Below are 22,112 nucleotides of genomic sequence, written 5' to 3' on the forward strand. Positions count from 1 at the left end.
ACAGTGTATCAGAGAATCATAAAATAATTTCAGTTGCAAAAGGCCTCTGGACACCAACCTCCTGCTCTCAGAGATCCAAGTGGATCAGGTTGTTGAGCTACTTGTTCTTGATGAGTATCTCCATCACTTCCCTCAAGAATGCAAACCCAGATTGTGGCTGCAGGGGTGGAGATGGCTCCTGCAGCCTCAGGGAAAGGAATGGCACCTAACTCAGGACAGCATAGCAAAGGTGTGTACAGCCTAGACATTGCCATGAGAGTGTTGGGAAGAAGGGGAAAACCTAAGACTGAGTCCAAGGGTGCTAATGGAAAGAGCAAGATCCTAAAACTGAAAACAGCTGTGGGTTTGTGCAGCTGAGAGCAGGGCAGGAAGGACAGAGAGTTTCCCTGAAAGAAGTGGTCTTGAAATAAACTAGCCTTAAAGGCCTTTAATGTAATTGCATTCTGGCCTTCTCCACTGTAAACTGGACGAAAGCAGCAAGGTCTCTGGGTGCAACCTTCTGGGCTTGGAAAGGTCAGTGCCTTCAGAAAGTAGAAGGGAGCAGGTAGGGTTGTCTTCGTGCAGAGTGGGCACCACTCCTGTATCTCATGAGGAGGTATGTGTCTGGGGAGGAAAAGGGACAAGGACCTGAATAACTGAACTTCACAAGGAGGTTTCCACTTTATTTTACATTGCATATGTGAGACTAAGTCTCAAACTAGGAGTTAGTTACTGATTCTTCAATCAGTAGAAAATCCCTCTGTAATCTCAAAGGGGAGCCTTAGAGGGGAGCGGTATCCCACCATCCAGGCTTGCATGACTCAACACTAGGTCGCATGTTCCCTATTAAAAGAAAGGCCACAGTGCCATGCTCCTGTCCCTGAGGATAAATAATCGCTATCTGCAGGCAGAAATAAGCCCTTCTCTCACCTCAGCAGCTCCTGTCCCTGCAGGGACAGGGCTGGTGGCTGAGCTGAAAGGAAAGCCAGGCACTGAGCTGGAAGGGCTGCCTGGGCGCAGCTCAGGAGGGAGGTCATTGCTGCCTGCTGTGCAGGAGGTGCTGGAACAAGGAGCCATCTTTCTGGCTTAAGCGGGTGGGTGAATCCAACTCTGCCACTCTCCCAGCTTGCATCACCAGCACACGGTCTGAGTCCAAGATGGTGTTCAGCCTGTGGACAACAAATGCCAGGACATATGTTGGTGGATCTGAGGAGAAACTCTGGATACTGCTTCCCCTGCTGTTAAGGGTGGCCCAAGTCATGCCCAACAGTAGGATCTGTGGAGGATCTCCCTCTGCACTCAAGGTCACAGTGCAGTTCAGCTCCCCAGAGAGCCCCTGCACACTGCTGAAATGCATTACCTCTCAGCAGACCATGGTGATACCTTCCAGCTGTTGGGCACGGCAGGGCACCAGGAATGCAGAGGGAAGTTCTGCATGCCTGATTCTGGGGTTGCACAAAATGTCTCCAGTCCCACAGGGGTTAGTGAGTTGCTTCCATTTGCCCCTACATTTCCTCACCTGCCACCTCCTGAGGGCAGTGGAAATGCACTTGTGCATCAGCTGTCATTCCCTAGCAGACTGGCATCTTTGCTTATGCCACCACCATCAGTGGATTGTGGTTGCCAGACTGCCAACCACAGGACCCACTGCACACATATGTGCCCAGTTCTGCCCAGACTGCTAGCAGGGCAGCAACCTCTGGCCCTGTGTGGGGAAGACAGGGCAGCAAGAATCCCTCTGCACAGTCGTGCCCTGTTCAGTGTGGAACTACAGCCCTATAAAGCTGCATGTCACAAGGAAGACACTACACAGGATTTGAGCAGGCAGAAAGCATTATGGAGTTCAGGACTCTGGTTACACATTCATCCCAAGAGAGTGCAGGCTGCAGCACTGGAAGTGACTTGGAGGGGCAAGTGACAAGTACAGAGTCATTTCCCATCCTGGATTTCCCCAATCCAATTAATGGTTCACCCAAAGCTGAATGGCAAGGAAGAACAATGGGTACAGAACAACCCCATCATCACCTCTCTCTCCTTACTGCTCTCCCCTATTGCTCTTCATCCAGTGGAAGAGGGGCTGGAGCTATCTTCAGCTCAGGTTTGCTGCCTTGCCTTCTGCCACTCCTTCCTCTGCTGGTTCTCCTCTCTAATTACTCCTCCATTAGAAGTGGCCTCCCCACACCCAACCCAAACACACACCTCAGCCCACAGTGCCCTTGTGTTTCTATTCTATTTATGTATAATATCCCTAGTGTAGGAACCACATTCCCTTCACACTCCTCCTGCCTCCCTCCTACATGATGTATTTAACAAGACCCACTCGATTCACTTGCCAGGCCCAGCCCACCCTGCCTGTCATCCATCACTCCCACTTCTGTGCAGCAGGACACCAGCCCCTGCCACCTGCTCATTTGATTTTTATTTTTGTGGTAACCTCTGTGCTTTGAAAAAACCCTCCACACAATTTCATAATCCTCCTCCAAATTCTCCTCCACTTGGCAAGAGTAGGAGCAGAAAACACCGTCTAATGCTGATCCACCCCTTCTCTGCGGTATTCATGTTTTGCCCTCCTCCCTCCAGCTGCAACCATCCACTGACCACTCTTACACTAAATCTCTCAGATGTGGGGCAATCACTGTTGTCCTGTCCTGCCTGGGCAATGTCTGTTACTGGAATCGGGTGCAGGCTGGGACCAAAACTCAGGATTTTGGAAAACAGAACTACCCAGGAGCTGGCTGCAGCCCTTTGCCGCTGGCTGTCCTGTAGTGCCCTCTACTGAGCTGGAGTCACCAGCTTCCTGCTCCACCCCTGCCAGTCTCCACACTGCTCCTTTCTGTAAGATTACTTCTCCATTACTCTTCACCCTAATTTGGCAGAACCACAAGGCCTGATTCATCCACTCCACGGATCCCAGGAGGCAGTGCCCAGGAAGAGCAGTCTGTGATATGATGCAGCATTTTGCCCTTTGCTGACATCAATTTCTGGGTACAACATTTTCACGTCCAGTTATTCCCAGCATCTGGCAGAAAAGGCAACAGGCAAAGTCTAGCTTTTGCACTTGAAAAACCTTATCACAGAGACCTCTCTGCTCAGCTTGAGCCCCAGGCATGGCATGTGCAGCCACCTCTACCTGTGAGTGGCAGGACAAATTTAGGCGCAGAGTGCTGCTTCCTCCATACCTGTGAGCAATCGTCAAAACAGTTTTGTCAGCGAAGCGCTGGCGGATGGTCTGCTGCAGCAGCTGGTCTGTCCTCTGATCCACACTGGCTGTGGCCTCATCGATGCACAGCACCTGCCAGGGACAGAGAGTGAAGGGAAGTCCCAAGCACCACAGCAGAGAGCCCAATCCCTGCCTAGAGACAGCCTGCGAAGTTAGCACAGGATGTCTGTTCCCATCACACCTCCAACTCTGCAGTGCTCTCCTCTGCTGTCCCCAGACAGCCATCAGCAGCACCCTCCCCCTCACTCCAATGGAGGCAAGACACTCACCTTGGCCTGTGTCAGGAGGGCCCTTGCCAGACACACCAACTGCCTCTGTCCCACAGACAGACTCTTTCCCAGCTCGCTGTCCAGTCCACCTGCAGGGGTCAAGATCAGCAGTCACCCCACCTGCACAGGGTTCACAGGGTCCCAAATGGCACCCCCAGTCCAAGGTTTTCCTAGTAGCACAAAAAATCCCAATCCTGCTCAGGCCTAGGCCTTGGGAACAGTAGCCTTTACACCTAGACAAGCAACATCTGGCACAGAGATGCCATGCTCCCCTAGAACTAAGGCCTGGCTTACCTCTAAGGCACTGCTCTAACATCCACTGAGAACTGGTCTCATCACCAACATTCTGCCACCCAATCTATCACCTGCTAGTCCCTTGCCACTAAATCTCAGAGAATGCCACTGGGTCCTACCGACCTGTTCCCACGCTGGTTTCTAGCATGACCTCACCTAACTCACTCTCTACGGCATCCACCTGGCCCCCTTTTCCTCAGCTCCCTGAGCTGAGGCCTTCTCTCCTCTCCCAGCACCAGTGCTCACCAGCTGCTTCTCTCTGGGTTCCAACTCACCCATCTGAGTAACAGCATCCTGCAGGTGGCACTGCTCCAGTACTTCATGGAGCTCAGCATCTGTCCATTTTCCCTGGGGGTCCAGGTTCTCTCGGATTGAGCCACTGAACAAAAATGGATCCTGGGGGATGATGGCCAGCCTAGATCTGCAAGCAAATGAGAGCTGAAGGCTCATAGGATAGGTTCTGCAGAAAAGCAAAGGCCTACTATTTTTTTCATGAGGTGTCTTAGCTTGCTACAAATCTTAGAGGCACAGAGACAAGGGTCATATATTCAGCCTGGTTTCCTTAGCACAGCTGTTCAGAAACAACAGAGAAACTCATAAGAAGCTGCCACAGTCAGACAAGAGGGTGCCTTGACAGTGAGTCCTTTACTCCTCACTCTTCACTTTGGCATCCAACCACTGACAGCTCTCAGCCTCCAGGCCCCGTCAGCTCCCCTTCACTCTGCTCAGCCCTCCATACCTCAGCTCCTCCAAGCCCACCAGCTGGCTGTCAACACCATCCAGGAGAATTCGGCCTGATTTCAGCTCCACCATACGGAAAAGGGCCAAGAAAAGGGTGGATTTTCCAGATCCTGTGCGACCCACAATCCCCAGCTTCTCTCCAGGATAAACAGTGAAGCTCACACCGTCAAGTGCATTAGGCAAGCCCGCTCTGTAGGCCAGGACCACTTCCTGGAACTCCAAAAGCCCCTGGCTTGGCCAGTCAGCAGCAACCTAAGAGGGATATCCAGGTGAGAAAGGGTATGATAATGATTGTCATCTTCAGCCCCACCTCCCCACAGGCCAAGCCCCCTCCCTCCCTTCAGATGGCTGCTTGGCTTCTGAGCAGAACCAACATACAGCTCGGTTCCAACTCCAGCCCACTCCTGGGACTGTGTTTCTCTCACAGCTATCTAGCACCTGTTCTGCTCCCCTAGTCCTTCCCATCATTCCAGCCTTCATCAACTCCTGCCAGAGATTCATCCTTCCCAGGGGATGTACTGGTAAAAGATGCATGATCAAGGTGGTTTCTGTGGGTGAGGGCCCTCCACCCATTCACCAGAACCCTACAATCTTCCCAGGGGAAAAGTGCAGGGCACAGAGCCAGAAGATGGGCCAGTCCCTGAGAACACATTTGAGCTTTTACCTGGACCAATCTATCCTGGGGCTCCATGGGGATGTCTGTAGTGTATTCCTCTGTCCGCTCCACACTCACCATCATGATCTCTGTGTGAGTAAAGCTGGAAATGAGGCCTGAGAGCAGGCTTGTGACAGAAAGGGCATATGAGAGTGCCAGGCCCACAAGTCCTGTGAGGACAAAAGCATAAGCAAGAATGTTACCGGCAAGGAAGAAGCTGGGATCTTGGTGGCCAAACAAAAAACGCAAAGGAAAAGTCAGGACTCTGGAGTCTGGGATCCCACTTGAGGATGATGACAGAAGCAGGGACAGGAGCTGAAGCGCTACATTGTGGGTGACTTCCAGAGGGACAGGGAGCAGGAGCTCTTACCCCAGTGTAGGAAAATGTGCAGTTCTGGGCTAGGAGAGGTGGAACTCCTAAGCTGCAGCTTAGGAGTGGACACAGATCAATCCCTGGCAGTCTACCTGGATTTCCCAGTTGCTTCTGGTGCTCGATGATGGCAATTCCTGCAATAGCAGTAACCACAGCAACTCCAATCATCTGTAAGCGGATGTCCAGCCACTCCATTGCTGTGTTGCTGGCAAAGAGGCAGCGCTGGTTCTGCTCCAGGCGCAGCTGATTCTCCAACTCAAACCTGTCAGGCACAAAACAGAGGTTTGCATCACTCAACCTCCATTTCTGTTGCCCCAGACCAAGGGTGTTCCAGCCACCCTATAACCAGCTCCACATCAGGAAGGCCCTGGCCTATAAAGCCAAAGCTCTGTCTCTTTGGGCACTTGCACCTTCCACTCACCTCTGTGTTGCCCGCATGGCTCTGATGCTGTTCAGTCCCGAGAGGGTCTCTGAGAAGTGAGTGTAGATGGGAGACAGGGTGACACTGTAAAGGCGCTTGAGCTCCCGGGATGTGTGTCGGTAATAGCGCTGAATGGAGAAGTAGAGTACAGCCAGAGGGAGTAAGACCAGACCAATCCAAGGGAGGCCATAGGTTATTATCACTAGTATGCCCAAGAACCCGTACATGTTGGCCAGGAAGATGTTGAGGACAAATGGCAGGCTCTCATCCACACAGTTCAGGTCTGAGGAGAAGCGGTTCAGGATCCGGCCTGTTGGTGTGGTGTCAAAGAAGGTGACTGTGGCCTGGCAACAAGGGAACCAGAAAGTAAGAGCTGCAGTGAGATCCAGCCACAGAACAGTGTGCAGGAGAGCAGCACCAAGGGGAGCACATAAGGCCACAAATGGATGGCCACCACAGCCCACTTCCTTTCCTCAGCTGGAGCAGAAATCTCAGCTTCCAAAGCCCACATCCACTAGCAGTCAAACAACTCACGCTGTTCACACGGTAAAAGGAAGCAGCCCTTCTGTAGCAAATGTCAGATAGCTACCCAGACAGCAGTCACTCAGATGCCATACTTGCCCACCAGCAGCAAGTGAGGCAATTCTTGCCTCTAATTCTAACCCTACCCTGAGGACCCAAGAAAAACCAAAACATAAAGTTAACTCGCACATGCAGCATCAGCCCTAAATCTTGCTTAATGGCTCCTTCAAATCTCATCTGAACCTGAGCTTACAATCCTGCAAAAACTACTTTGACTCAACTGGTCCTTATCTTGGCTATATATCTACACTATTGAGTGAACAAATGCAGGTGGCAGCCATAAAACACCCCTCCATGTAATGAACAGGGCACACTTTTAACTCCAGCTCATTGACCCCTTGTGCCGGCTGTGGTGCAGCTCTTTTTGGATATAGGCCTACCAGACAATACCAGAAGAAATTCTAATCTACCTCCCACATCCTTACTCCCAGATATGAGAAGAATGTCAGCTTGCAGGAGCCTCAGCCTGCCCTGGACTTTCTGCCCATTACCTTTAGAGCCCTCTGGAGCAGTCGGTTGTGAATGACAGTGGCAGCACGGAGAGTTCCATAAGCAAAGAGGAACGCCCGAAGAATGGTGAAGAGGGAGTTGGCCCCTGCAATGCTCCCATAAACTATCAGGTAGAAATTCACATCCACTGAGCCATTGGAAGGGACCGGGGTAGTGTCCAGAGCTTGAATGGGGAAGCTAGAACAAAGGAGGAGGAAGATTATGAATCTGCCAAGGTCCCCCTTGAAAGTAAACTCACAGACAGGGCATGAGAACCCAGGAGCATACTCAAAGGGAAATCGGGATACTTCAATACTCCTGTGATATCCCTTTGGAATGTTGGGACAAACACTCTGATTACTGTGCAGCTAGGTGTCTTCCATCAGCCCCAGGCAGAAGCCCCTTGGGCACCTCATCACGTCAGAGATTTTGATTCCCTTTGTCAAAGCAGCCACACACATCCCCTGCAGCGAGGTGCTCAGCTTATCTATCCCTGCTCTTAATAAGGATCTTCCACAGGAAATGCACTTAAGGACAAAATGGATGTGTTTCCAGCTTCCTTTGGCACCTCCAGACTAGATTCACTTACACAAGCCCAGCAACGGAGAAGAGAAGCAGCTCTGGGGAAGGCAGGGGAGCTGAACAGATCATCACAGAGGTATTTGCTGTCTGGGATATGCTGGAGATCCAGTATGACAGCCACCAATCTGAGATATTTCTGGATGCTACAGAGAAAGACAGACTACATAAAAAGGAATTCAACTTTTAAATCAGCAAATATGAAGCAGAAAAGCTGGAGGAGAAGCTGCTGGACAATTTTTGGATTGCCCAGTCTAGTCTGTCTAGTCTACTACCCTGTTAGTAGTAGAGCAGGAGCAAGGGAACAGCCTTGAGCTGCAGCAGCAACAGAGCACTGCTAAAGGTGTGGTAATGCAACTGCAGCAGACACCAGATTCTCTTCCCACATGTGCCCTCTCCTTACTAAAGTAGCTCCTTGAACTACTTTAATTTAGAGAAGAGAAAAAGAGTCTTCCTGCTCCAGGGAGAATGATTAAACCCCCAGCCTCTTTCCTTCCCTTGGACTCCATGGAACCAGGGAATGAGATGAGAGGACAGGAATGTCAAAACGAATGTGCTGCTGGGCCACTGCCTCACCTTGCATCAGGAGCAGTGAGAAGAGGATCGATAACGCCAACCAGGTGCCCACTGCCAGCCAATATGCCTTGTACACCTGAAAAGCCACTGCCCCTTCTTTCTTCTCTTCCTCCTTATGAATGAGATTATTGTTTTGGGTTGATTCTTCTTTCTCTGTCTCTATGGCCTCTTCTTGTCCCTGTTCATTGGGGGCTGTGGGAATGGAGGCAAAAGCAAAGGTCAGTGTGATGTTAAGTTCTTCCTGCAGCTGCTCCTTGCTGTGAAGAGAGCAAGTCTAGGCTATAAGGGAGACTTCTCTCTCCTCTTTCAAGACAGGTGCACTAATGCTGGCAGTTCTTCATCCAAAGCTGGACTACAAGTGGAACAACAGGTTCAAATACTGCTCCAGACCAATATATGTGGGCCTCCTGTCCCTCTGTATACACACTACCCACAGATCAGCATTGCCACAGCAGAGCAAGGTGGTGGGAGCTCTGCTCTAGGGCCAGCAGTCATCAGGTACAGGTTCTGTCTGGGGGGTCAGCTGAGCTGTGCTGCCCCAGCCACCCTCAAGCTTGCCAGGAACAGACCTTTATCCTTCTGCTTCTTGTCCATATCCTTGCACTTGGGGAAGGCTTCAACAAGTGGCAGGATATCAGCTGGTGTGCCTGCAAAGACAGACATGCAAATGCTTCAGCATCTGTGAGGAACAGATGCCAGCTACCCACTGCTGACCCAGTTTTGTTCTCTCATAACATTCCTTCCATTATGCAGCAACTGCATCCTTGCTCCATTCAACCTGCTATGGCCTCCTGCCTTATCAGCTCCCCACACCTAGGGTTGTCCTGTTTTATCTGTGCATCTGCACATTCTCTTCCACTCCGTCTCTGCCCACATGCAGTGTCCTCAAGTTCTTTTATCATTGGGTTCCCCACTAGTTAATCCTAATCCCTTGTGTCCACCTTTGCTCCAGCCATTCCTAGATACCAGCACAAATGAATGCCTGAGAAGACAGACAGTGTACCTGTCTTAACTATCCTGCCATTGTCTATCAACAACAAGGCATCGGCCTTCTCCAAAAACTCCGTCCTGTGGGTACAAAGGATCCTGGTCTTGTGTTTGAGAACTCCAAGAATGCATTTCTGCATAATATGGTTGGCTACATCTGCATCAACAGCAGCTAGGGGATCATCAAGGAGGTAAAGCTCTTTCTCCTGAGAGGGAGACAAAAAAACAAGGATACAGCTCCTGGCCCGGCTGGAGCAGGCAGCGCTGTAAAGAAAAGTGCAAGTGCCTCCGTGTGGCACCCTGCCAGCGTCTTTAGGCTAGCACGATGTGCTTTAAGACATGCTGCCAGAGCTCCCTGTACAGCTGGGTGCTTCCAGACTCTTCACATCTGACTTGGCATTGGGCATGATCTGCCACACAATAACTCCTTTGTTATTTACCTGATAAACAGCTCTGGCAAGGGCTACTCGAACCTTCTGTCCCCCACTGAGTGTCACACCATGTTCACCCACCTCTGTCTGATCACCTGCTGGTAAAATCTGAAACATTCAAGAAAACCCATTTAGAAAGGACAGGAAACTGCTGGGGACCCAAAACCAGGACACAGGGTCCCTCTCCAGTCTCTGGCAGTAATTCCTAAGGGTGACACCTTACCAACAATTAAACAACGGAACAGTCTATACACTGATTCTACAGACAACTGGCAAGCTTAGCATTTATGCAACCAAAATCTCTTCTGCTCCAGAATAGAGTGGTCACATCTGAACTACCCACTGAGAGCAACTTCTGGTCTGAGACAATTACATGTGGTAATTTTATAGGACAGCAAGAGCTATGCCTGCATCAAAATCGTGCCAGGGTCCTTCCAAACAGTTTAGCAGTAAAAACTACAGCATTTCAGTGGCTATAAACAGTTTCCTCTTGATTTGGTAGCATAGGCATATTCTACTACATCTCAAAAATCTTGCCTTTACTGAGTATTCATAGCTCTTGCCAAAGCAAACAGGAGCTGCCAGTGCTTGGCACTTGAGAAAATCAGTCATTGGCTCATAAACTGGGAGCAGAAGGCTAGTCAGGTTTATATATATATATATATATATATAATCCTGTATTACTGACAGGAGTACCACAGACTTAGCCCTTTCCAGATCCCAAAGAAGCTTCTGATCCAAAAAAAAAATTAAGCCGCTGATAGGTTATGCCTGAAAAACACAATCTTCAGCTCTGCAAGAACAACTCCTGTCCTCAGGCAGCTTTTGGATCAAGAGCTTTCAAGGATCTAGAACTTTTGGCTCAGCAGCAAAAGAAATCATCCAAATTGCTACCAGAGTGACTTCACACCTTAAAGAATTATGGGGACACCAGGAATGGTCTGGGATTGGTAATCAGAGTAACACTGTGTGATTGGGACATTGGAAAAACAGTCTATAATCTGAAAGAATGAGAACCGCTCCCATTGAAGCTCAGGCTGGAGGGAAAAGCTGCAAGAAGGCCCAGACAGGTTTACAGTTTAGGCACTCACATTCAAGTCCTCAGAGAGGGCACAGGCCTCCACCACCTCCTCATACAGCCTGGCATCATATTCCCGCCCAAAAAGGATATTCTCACGGATAGTGGTAAACTGTATCCAAGGCTCCTGTGTGGCCAGACCAAATCCTTGCTCCAGGTCACAAATATACACTCGTCCACCTCGTCTGAAAGCACACCAGAAATGGGTGGAAAGGGCAACAAAGGAAAACTGTTGGCTGATCAATATGGCCTACAAACAGGGATAGCACCGGACAGTCCCCACCTGCCGTGGCATGGAAGGACCAGGCAGGGAGAAGTCTTTAGGCTACTTACTTTGTGAGCTCTCCAGTGATGGCTGCAAGCAGAGAGCTTTTGCCAGAGCCGACCTTCCCAACAACCCCTAGGAGCATCCCCTGCAAAGGGAAATGAAAAGAAGCAACCTGATGTGCTAATACAAGGTAGCTTGTCCAGATTTCCTGAGCCACACATAGCTTGTAAGGAAGCTGACTGCTAGGACTGTCTCACAGGTTCAGCAGTGAAGTTGGGTACAGCTGTTGAGTAAATCAGATTCCTGATATGACAGGACACAAATTTGCAAAAAGTGTTAACTCTAGAGCCCTGCTCTGTTCCCTCTCCAATCCTCCTCTGCAGTGATAGTAGAAAGCAAAGGGAACTGGTTCATCTTGTCTGTAAGCCATGCCTGGATGTCCTCTAGCACCCTTCAGCTCTGAGATGTGATATGTGTCCTGTGCCTCTTGACTAAGAGATTTTGATGCACGGCTCCTAAGATGAGGAAAACATGCAAATATGTCACCTCTGCTCCATTATTTGGCTTCTTTACTGTCATTCTTCTGTGTTATCTCCTGTGTCCTTGCTCACCTTTCTCACTGACAAGTCCTCAATGTGCAGTTGTAGAGTGCCTGTGGATAAGGGCTGCCTGGTGCTTTCCTCCTCAACCGGCACCCATGAGAAGGCCGCACATCGCATCTCCATGGCAGTAGCAGTATCTGAAGGGCCATCTGCAAGTGAAAAGCAGCACAGCATTGCACAGCTACGAAAAGGTGAGAAAATTAAAGGCACCTGGCATCACAAATACTATCAGCTTTGTTCCCAAATGCATGAGACCACAGACATGGCACTGCTATGATGCACCTGACCCAACCACAGAATGAGACTCTTGCCTGTTGACTTGCCCTTAAACTTACATCTCCCTTCCTCCAACCCTCCTGTCTCCAGCTCCCACCAGACACACATAGCTGTCAAGGAGACACTGTAAGGATATAAACCTGGTTTTATTATTGCTGAACAATGGCAGGGAGCTGGCAAAAGGCAATGAAGGAAGGAAAGGAAGCTGAGATGGCTGAGGAGAGGGGCAGCCACTCAAGCCTTTCTGCCCAGCTAAGCCGAGTTCGTTGATGGCTTCAGTGCAGAAGAGCTTTGGTCAGATAACAGAGCAGCTTCTCCTGGGACACTAATGGCAGGGCTCTGTGGGGACAAGCAGTGGCTTGTGCTTGGTAAAGTGGAATGTTACAGCCTTGTCTCCTGTTTTCCACAGAAATGAAGTGTATTCACTCTGCCTCTGACAACATCTTGAATCACATGGTGACAGCCAGCTGGCCTCCAGTACTGTCCCTGGGCCTCACACCTCAGCTCCCTGCTCTGAATGTCCACTGTCTAGGGTCCCAAGCCTGGCAGCTTCCTTCACCATTACCTAGGGCATAATAAGCTTCCAGGTCCTGGTCCATGAGTTCAAGGAAACGCTGGATTCGATCCAGGGAAACTTTGGCTTCCAAGGTCCCATACAACACCCATGGGAAGCTGTTGAGGGGTAGAATGAGCATCCCAACAAGGGCCAATGCTGTGAACACCTGCATGGGTAAGCAAACAGCCATGAGCTGGAACCAGTACCACCCTTGCATCTTGCATCCTCCCTACAGCTTCACCAGGGAGAGCCTGCCGAGCTGTGGGGAGTCACAGGTTGGGTTTATTTCCCAGAGAAGATGCCTCAGGACTGCAGCCCCACTGTAGACTGTGCTCTGCACAAGACAAGTTTAGACCTCTCCCTACCAATTACGCACCTTTGTGGCAGTGAGCTGGTGACCCAAAAGAGCATAGGTGACGAAGATGGCAATGGAGATAACAACAGGCAGTGCTGCCCACAGGTACACGCACACTGCATCCAGGTAACTCATGGCCCGTAACTTCTGCAGCTCTTTAGCCCGGCAGGCATTTATCCTCGTGCCAAAATGCTTCTCCCAGGCGTAATACTTGATGACACGAATGCCAGATAGGAACTCTGTCATTAGCTGCAGGCAGTGAGGAAAAACACATCAAGCAAACAGTGCCTGCCTATGCACCAAATACCAGGCACCTGGACTGTGGCCAGGTGTGCAATTGTCTCCTGCTAAGGGTTAGGCTAGAGATACCAGGAACCATTTATTGCTAACAAAGACTTAAACTCAAGTGGCAGCTACTGGGAGCTTTGTGCTCCCTCATTCCACCAGCTTCTTCAGCCACTCGTGCTGTGTACGACTCAGGAAAAGGCAAAATATTACATCACTTTCCAACTGAAAGATGTGCAACACAGGTGAAGGGATATGTGGAATTAATGGCTCCAATTGGGATACCATTTACCTGTATAGACCTGACAGTATCTTGAGATAACAACACCTGACTCTCAGGCCTGGTGCTGCCCTGACAGCTAGTCTGTATCCAGAGCCTGGCTGGCTCACTTCTAGCAACTCTGGTGTCCCTGGAGGATGCAGTCCTCTCATTTCTGCTCTCAGGTCAACATGTTCAGAGTAATGTGACGTGTTGGTGCCCAACATGAAAGAAAACTAATGAGACAGTTGACTCAGAAAACCAGTCTTATAAGATTTGGAGAAAGTCCAGCATAATCACATACAACTAGATCACCTTCTGTTGGGAAAATGAATATTTTTAAAGCTCCCAACAGTTCTGACATCGAGTTGACTTAATGTTTCATGCTTCCAAAGCGTGATAGAAATTGTGAGTGAAACCAGTGTCCCCTCAGAGATACAATGCTAAAAAGCGGTAATCAAATGCTTGACAAGTTAGGTGGCACTGCAAATATGCAAAAAACAGCGGAAAAGATGACTTAAGAGTGCCAAGCTTGGAGCGATATAAAATTACATCTATGATCATTGCCTTTGTCCAGACTGCAAGTCACTTAACCATTCATGGTGTTACTGGATCAATAGTATGGATCTAGAGGAAGCAATTGGGAGTCCTACCTTAACTACTACACACAGAAAAGAAACTTGCAAGGGAACCTGAATTAGCCCAGGGGGCAAGACAAGCATTAGAGGTTCACTATCTTATGGGTAGTGAAACTGTGTCACCCTGGAACACTTTTGCACTAAGTGTCTGTGTATGTGTGTGTGTGTGTGTGTGTGTGTGTGTGTGCCCCCTCCGGCATTTTCCCCAACAGCTGTGATTCAATTAATTTGCCTTGGATCATGATAAGTGGCCAAAAAGCCAACACTGCGAGATAAACAGGGAAAAATACAGCAATAAAATCAGAGAGCCAGTAACTGCCCCTCACCTTGACCCGTGTGTCCTTGTGTTTCAGCATCTCCTTGCTGTTCATCATGATGTAGTTAGCTAAGATCTTGTTGATGGGCACAAGCAGCAGTGACAGGGTCAAGCCTCCCAGAAAGGCTACCCCCACCTGCTGGTAGAGGAGGTAGAGGGTAATGGCAAACTGGAAAGGCAGGCTCCACACCTCATGAAAACTGAGGCAGAAGTTGACCAATCGATCGGTGTCCGTGCTCATGAAGTTGACAATTTCCCCCACAGTGAAGCGACTGAGGCTGGTGCTGCTGACACGCAGAGCCTTGCGGTAGATGGCAGAGATGAGGGCAGCCCGTACCATCAGTGTCACCTTGTTCATCTCATAGCTGAACTGGTTCCGCAAGAGAGCGCTCAGGAAGGAGCCAGCAAAGAGCCCAAGGGCATAGAGCACCCCATGGCTCAGGGGCTCCTGCCGTGACTCCATGAAGTTCACCAGCAAGTTCAGAAGCAGAGGACCTGAAAAACCCAGCAGGTTGCCAGCCAGCTTGAGAAGCCCAAGGGAGTAGAAACGAAGCCCAAAGGCCGCATGAAGGACTGAGAAGAGTCGCACGGCCTTCTGGGCACAGCGCGAGCTGTCCGGAGCATTGCTACTCCCATCACTTCCAGCAAGGACTGGGCTGGTAAGAGACACTGTCTCCTCCTCTACGTGATGCAGAGCTGCCTTCTTCTGCCAGCAGAAGTAAAACCGATCACAGACCGTGGTAGCCTGGAGCTGGCGAGGAAGCACATAGACATCCTGTGGCCGGTTCAGCTTCCCCTGATAACCACGCTTCATAAGAGGGTTCATCCAAAAGTAAAAGAAGCGCGAGAGCCAGCTCTCACCATCTTCTGCCACTGTCTGCTCATCAAGCAGTGGGATTCCTGGCTCTGAGGTGAGCTGGTCTTGTTGCCAGGAGCTATTGATGGAGAGGAAGTCTTGCCTGCCAGCGGTGGGGAAGAGGCAGCTGACCACATAGGCAAGCAGAGACGCCAGCTGCAGACAGAGAATGGCGAACCTGGAGGAGGCAGCAGGATGGGAAGGGGACCAAGCTGTCCCACTTTGGCAGTACCACACCAGTGTGATGATGAAAGAAGGTAGGGGTAAGAGAGTGAGGAGAGCCAGGGCCACAGGGCCCCTGGTAAGGCCGTGAGTGGACCTGCAGAGCATGAGAAGAGCGAGACCGTGCACAAGCCATGTCAGGGCAGCAGTGCCATTGGCCAGCACTTCCAGGTACACAGGGCCCAGCTCCTGCTGGGAAATGGTGGCTGGGATGGTATCAGCAAGGAACAGGCCAGCAAGTACGAAAGACGTGGCGATTCTGCATCCCCAGCCTGACCTGCAAGGCACACCAGAGCCAGACCTGGAGGAAGAAAGAGCAGTGAAAAAAATTACAGTTGAAATTCCACCACCTCTCAGTCAGTACTATCTTTTCTTCCTTTCCTCTTTCCCTTGTTTATGTATTCACTCTTACTTAACCTCCTGGATTTGTAACTTTTTCTGACTGTAAGCATTGCTAAACTGCATTAGGTCAATATAGCCCAGACTCTGATCAATACCAGAGATTCAGATACTATCAAAGAATAGCCTTTCTCTAGAGAAATTTCTTTGCAAACTGATATTTTGTGGTCAAATCAGGCTCCAATCCTTAACAATTAACACCAAAAAAGAAGTATATTAAACCTCTTCAATACAAATTCTGGATGATCAAATTCTCTATGTCGCATTTTTGATTTTTGATTTCCTTTCCTGTGTGATATTTTGTCTAAAAACATTATTTTTATCACTGTTGGTTTCAGTGGTGCTGTGTACGTAAAGTCTATAACCTGCTGCCCAACACATTTCATTATCACTTGGTTCATTATCATTTGTGGCCTTTCAATATCACTGAACACTACCATGTTTAAAAATTTCAGAAGAGGATAAACAGCAAAGCAATTTTTGGTTTCTCGGAACCCCTTATTACCTTATATACATCTTCTATGCCACATTGCATTTATATCCTCTCCTGGAATACTCCTGGTTTTCTCAATCCTCATTCACTGCAATTATTTTTAATTACTTTCTATGATTTTATGCTTACTATTCCCTCTGTTCTTTCTGGATTCCTTTCTGTACACCATATTCTGAATTAGGACAGATGCTGACAAATATATTTTGCCCTTCCCTAGATACATATTCAGTACATTACAGGGAAGTATAATTTTCATCCTTTCCACCCCACCTCCAGTCCCACATAATAATCAAGAGCTAGACAAGTCAGTTGTCATACCTTGGAGTGCCGAGGAAGCAGGCACTGACCACTGCAAGGATCACATGAGGGATCACATTTAATGTCAGCTGGTTAAAGCAATGGCCAACGCTGCCATGAACCCACACGGGGAGTGGATCTTCTGGACCGGTCCCACACAAACCAGCCAGGATGCTCTCCATCCTTTGCTGGTAATTCAGCGTGAGAGACAGGAGGTCCTAGGGTAAAGAGAAAAACAGCACGAGGTACAGGAAGAGAACTACAGCCCCAGCCCAAGTAGGACCGTGCTAAGAAATTAACAAAGAGCTAGAAGCAATTTCCTGGGTCATAGTCCACGCCCTGCCATTCTGCACTTGCTATCATATAATCTACTTCACAAAACAATCAAGCTTCAGTTTAAAATAAATTACATTAATCATTCCCCTAAGTCACCCTGGGACCTCAATGCTCTGTGAATTGGAAGCTTTCTGCTTATTTTCAGGCTGATTTTTTCCCCCGTGGCAGGTTTATCCTCTGAAACTAGCATAAGGAAGTATTTGCCTTTCTATTGATCAGTCCCAAAAATACTCTGAGCTGCTTAAACAATAACCTATCCAGTATATCTCCACGTTCTCAACACTTCCCACACCGGTACTCCTTAAGACAGCGTATAACATTAAACACCCTCCGCATGGCAGGAGCGGCTGCAGATGTCCATCCCGAAAAGCAGGCGGTACCTCCAAGCTACACCGGACTAGGTAACCAGCCCTCTTTGAGTGCCGCCCCGCGGACCGAGGCACACCTGGGCAGGCTCGGCTTTACAATGATTTCTGCTCGCCCCAGCCCGTCTCACCTCCAGCCCGAGCCCGGCTGACCGCCCCGGGCTGGGCACGGGGGATACTGCCGCACCAGGGCCGGGGAACGCGGCCCCGGCCCGCCGGCCCCCCGGCACAGCCCTGGGCCAGAGCCAGCCCGGGAAACCGGGCTCGCCGGGCCAGGGGGAGGCGGAGTGGCCGCCACGTGGCCTGGGCAGGGCGGGACCCCCGCTTCCTCCCGCACCCCCCGCAGCCCGGCCCGGCCCGCCGTCCTCGGCCGGCGGCCGCGCGGCCCGCCCGCGCGCCCCCTGCGGGCCCGGAGGACGCGCCGCAGCCGGGGCGGGCGCCGGGCAGGGATTCGGTCAGGAGCGGGAGGCCGAGATAAGGAGGAGAAGCAAACGAATTCAACCTCGTTCTTCTGGTTAAAAAACCGCCAAACCTCAAACTAAAAGTCAGTCCCCAGTCATAAAAAAAAAAGTGATTTCTCACAAAATTCCTCTAGTTCCCTCCTGGTGATCTTATCCCTCCCCTCCTTTTCCTATCATATTTAGTTTTTACACCAACAGACACCAGAGGCACATTTCAGAGTTGCAGAGTCACTGTGTCGACCAGCACAGGAATATTTATGGACCACTTTAGTGTCCAAATGTCACCACCGGCAGGATAGCCCAGGCAGTACTTCTGCAGGTATAAATGTGCTTTCAAAGGTACAGCGTTCTCTCCTCGTGGCAGATGACATTACTTACTACAAGAGCACTTTGCCAACAACAGGCCTCGTGCAGTAACAGCTGTGCACAGCAAGACCATGATGTTAACCTGACACAACCATTTGGATACTACAAGCTAAAAATTCCATTCCATCGCACCTCTATTTTGTGTTCAGCGGCTATGCCTGTCTGGAGCATAAACGCACCCACGCAAGCAGCAAACCCAGAAGATGCTCAAATCTTTACTATAAGAGTATGTTGCATTGAGGGGGTGAGTGGATGCTCAACCTTCCACTGAGAGAAAACAAAATGGAGAAGACCTCCAGCCTCATCCCCTCTGGACTATTATTCAGTAACAGAAGTGTGCTGTAAACATCATCACACCACCAGGCAATTTCAGCTGCTACTGGTGAGTTTTATAGCAGTTCTTAATGCTTCCCTGTCCCAAACCTTCCCTCAGTACTCTCTTGCTAGGGAAAACAAGCATATCCCTGTAAATAACTCATCACTGGTAGAAAAGTTTACTTTCAACATGCAGCTCATCAGAGATATAATAAAGCATACTCTGAGCTTAGAAGTGTTATCAGTGGGGTGCTGAGGAAGGAAAATATCAGCAGCATTCAGGTCTGAGACAACAGAACAATCTGGCTGAGGGAGTGTGGAACAGCAGAGAAGAGCTTAGAGGCCACAGTACCCTCTAAACATAGTTACAATTGAAAGGAGCAGAAGAGTGCATTTTTTGTCTCTCTCTCTCTCTCTCTCTATATATATTTGTTTAATTGTTGTCTTTTCTCACATCCCTGAAAACAATCTTTGCCTGTGTGTCCAAGTTGCAAGGCTGCCTTTCTGTGACCAAGTTGGATGCTGATACTGTACACTGAGCGTATTTGGCCAGTCTGCTCTTTTTCCCCACAGGTCATCCAAAGGTTTCTAGACTTAAATTTCTTGAAGAGGCTGTGAAGACAGCAAACTCTCAAAACAGCAAATAGTGGCTGTGTGAGGCTGGAGCACTGAGCTGCACACAAGCAAATCTGATTTCATATTTCATGGTTCTGATGTCTTACATATTTCCAAAGGAAAACAATGTACCTTGCATGCTATAAATAATCACACACCTGACATTTATTAAAAAATCAGAGCCTTCAAAATGGAAAAAAAAACCCATCAACATCAGGTTTAATTTAATCCACCTCCATAGGCCACGCAGGCCAGATTTTATTAATTGTCTATTATCCAGAGTTTAATGCCGTAGATTGATATAGCCCCAGTGAGGAAGTGCTATCTGCCAAAGGGAGACTGCCTCCCCTCCTTCTCTTACAAGTTCGTTTTGTAACAGATTACTTACTACCCCTCCCAGACTCAGGGAATCAGTGTAGGCTGCATGCTCGTTCCACTTCCCAGCTAAAAGTAAATATTGAGCTGAAACAGAAGCCAGCCTAGACAAGCCTTAAATTCAGAAATATCAACCTTGTAATTACAGATGTAAAAATCTCTGAAAGCAACTGTCTGTTTAGATGCATTTTTTGTGCTCCCAGCCAGAGCTCTGGTATCAGCTGAACCATCCTCAAATTCCCCGATGTCATGACTAAGGAAGATTTGATTACTCGGCTCAGTCCAAAATTTTTCATGAGCAGGCTGGTTTGCCTGGACCTGAAGACACAAGATACATATTGTGCCCTGTTTTCCAGGTAAAAAGTAATGCCAAGTTCAGAAGACAGGAATATCTTCCACCACATCTTCTCACGAGAACACCAATTTTGTCATAAAACCACAGAAATTGTCTTTGTTCTTACTCACAGCCTGTCCATTTAACATTACAGGGAGTGCTGCATGGTTGTCTCATGCCTCTGAATCTAGTCTTGACTCAGACATAAGAAGGTAAGAAATTATAATTAAGGTTTTACATTTTTCTCTGTCACTGTTTTGCTTCTTAAACCCAATGGTCCAACCTGAATTAACTTAAATTCAGATTTCTGATTATTCATTCATAATGAGCTACTGCTAACTTTTCTCATTCTGTTCTTTTTCAATGCATTTGCCCCCTGACTTTCTCATTCGAGGCCTAATGAGAATTCAGAGACGCCTTATTACCCCAGCATTGCCCTAAGCATCCAACCAGCTAAAATCCCTTCCCTCCAAGCAGCAGCTAATTGCAAGTTCAACTATGAACTTTGGAATTCCGAAGAGGAGTTTAGGAGCTGTACTTAGAGCAGACTGACTGCAACATCTTTTGCCCAATGAGAGTCTGGAGCACCAATCACAGGAGTGTTAGAAAAACCTCTGCAAAGTAGGTAAGGACCTTGCCTGACTTTTTCAGTCCCTGAGACAAACTGCACTGCTTCCTCTTCCAAAGGTGTGAAGACTCAATTTGCTCTGCACCATCAAGCCCAGATTTCAGTACTGATTTTAGGAATAATTTAACTGAATACCACTGTAGATGCTCAGTCCCTTTAAAAACTTAGCTCAGTAAGGCACGTGATTGAAAGATGACACTGCAGCTAGTTCAAAACGTGCTTATAAATTGCAATTATAAACTGTAATTTTAAAGTGATATTCAGTAAGATGACAGGGTGCCACAAAATGTTAATGAGCACTAGTCAGTCTCCAACAACTGGCATTTTTCTCTTCTGAACTCTTTTAACACCACAATATATAGGGTGTTTGCTTTCTTTTTACCATTTCTGCCTTGAGCAGTTTACTTACTGGTGCACAAATAAGATGTTTTAATGAACATCCAGATTCGTTTTCAGTATCTGGATTCCTTCATCTTCCAATTGCCTCTTAAACCTATGACCACCACAATACCTCCTGTAGATCTCCTTTAGATATAAGGCAAAAGGAAGCTAGAAAAAAAATTCAAGTTCTGGGGGTTTTGCAAAATTTTTAGATATTAGACGCATAACTGTTATGTAAAACTGATTAAAAAAAGAGAATTTGCTTGGTTTCTCGGGTTTGTGGCTTTTTACTCTTGACTGCTTTGAAACCAAACTGTGGTTTAAAACTGACATAAAGAAAGCAACAGCATGGAAGAGATGTCCAAACCCAAACAACTCCATTTTTACTTACTTCAGTTGGTGAAACTGAACGTTGATGCAGACACCTGACTCTAATGCACAAAAACATGGGTTTCCTTTTAATGAAGACACAGAACACATTTGGGATAACAGTATATTCCTTATAGCAATAAACTACTTGGATGCAATCTACATAAAAAAAAAATAGAGGAGAAATTGCTACATACACATCAGTTTTGTAGCTATATTAACGCACAGCTCTGTGCCCCTCCAATTGTCACTGAGGCTGTTGCTTAGGGTCGTGAATTGGAACAGGTTGAGCATGCATTGCCTCCACCTCCATTGTGGTTTGCTCCCAGCAGACTGCTTCTGCGAGGCATCCTCAAAGATGAAATTCTTATCCCAGGATACTTGTAATTGAATAAAGGTCACCGATAAACATTGTCAGCCTTTGGACAGAGAGGGAAGGAGTGGACAGTGGTAACAAAAAATAAGAGTCTTTATATAGCTTGTGCTTATTTTGGCAATTGGTGCAACTGAGCGCATTTCCTGAGCCTGTGCAGTGATGCACTCAGGAAATGTCAAAGTGGGTCAGTTAAGTTTTAATACAATTGTACTAAACCACTCCTAGCAGAAATACCTTATTATAGTATCAGACAGACCCCCATCCATCAGCCTACTACTCTTGGTTGCCACTACTTAAAAATAGTATGCTTCAAATGGTGTGTTGTGTTCTAGCAAACACATTCCCAAACACACAGGCAAACTTTCATCCAAGCCTGCAAAAATTGACTGGGTCTTCAAATACAAGCCCCACATGTCGTTTAGCTAAAAACAAATTACAAACTTAAAGCTGGAAACTTCTCCCCATCCGTAAACAAGATATTAAAACTCGGAAATTTTGGAAATGAACAGCTTTATGAGAACCTTCGTTCCTCTGCTTTCCCTTCTTTCCACTGCTATCCCGTCTCAGTTACTTGAAAACTGCTCCTCGCCTGAGACAGCCCAGAGCATCAAGTAGGATAATGTGTCAGCCTTCACAGGAGAATCGAAGCTTCGCAGTCCCGCACCAAACACGGTCGGCAGCAGGTGGTCAGGTGA

General features: G+C 48.3%; 1 protein-coding gene across 3 annotated transcripts; it reads right to left on the minus strand.

Moving 5' to 3' along the window:
• Positions 1-464: 464 nt before the first annotated feature.
• On the minus strand, positions 465-17,367 carry ABCC10 (ATP binding cassette subfamily C member 10). 3 transcript variants are annotated; one of them, XR_001922280.2, is made up of 23 exons: positions 17,329-17,367; positions 16,518-16,714; positions 14,240-15,608; positions 12,753-12,980; positions 12,386-12,542; positions 11,554-11,693; positions 11,008-11,087; positions 10,688-10,859; positions 9,606-9,704; positions 9,182-9,371; positions 8,748-8,825; positions 8,179-8,370; positions 7,613-7,748; positions 7,026-7,221; positions 5,953-6,296; positions 5,624-5,793; positions 5,168-5,328; positions 4,502-4,755; positions 4,038-4,183; positions 3,469-3,557; positions 3,159-3,271; positions 910-1,148; positions 465-603 (listed from the first exon to the last, which is right to left on the minus strand). XR_001922280.2 is itself a non-coding variant. In XM_018085232.2 (22 exons), exons 2-22 carry the CDS (start codon positions 16,676-16,678, stop codon positions 1,013-1,015), a joined length of 4,611 nt encoding a protein of 1,536 aa, XP_017940721.2. In that variant the 5' UTR covers positions 16,679-16,714; positions 17,329-17,367; the 3' UTR covers positions 662-1,012. The 3 variants fall into 3 exon arrangements, 2 of the variants coding, with proteins under 2 accessions (XP_017940721.2, XP_017940723.2); XM_018085232.2 differs by lacking the exon at positions 465-603 and having other exon boundaries at positions 662-1,148; XM_018085234.2 differs by lacking the exons at positions 465-603; positions 9,606-9,704 and having other exon boundaries at positions 662-1,148.
• Between the last annotated feature and the right edge of the window lie 4,745 nt (positions 17,368-22,112).

The sequence above is a fragment of the Manacus vitellinus genome, unplaced genomic scaffold, assembly GCF_001715985.3.
Source record: "Manacus vitellinus isolate BGI_N305 unplaced genomic scaffold, ASM171598v3 scaffold_8_pilon, whole genome shotgun sequence".
In the NCBI taxonomy this organism is placed as follows: Eukaryota; Metazoa; Chordata; class Aves; order Passeriformes; family Pipridae; genus Manacus; species Manacus vitellinus.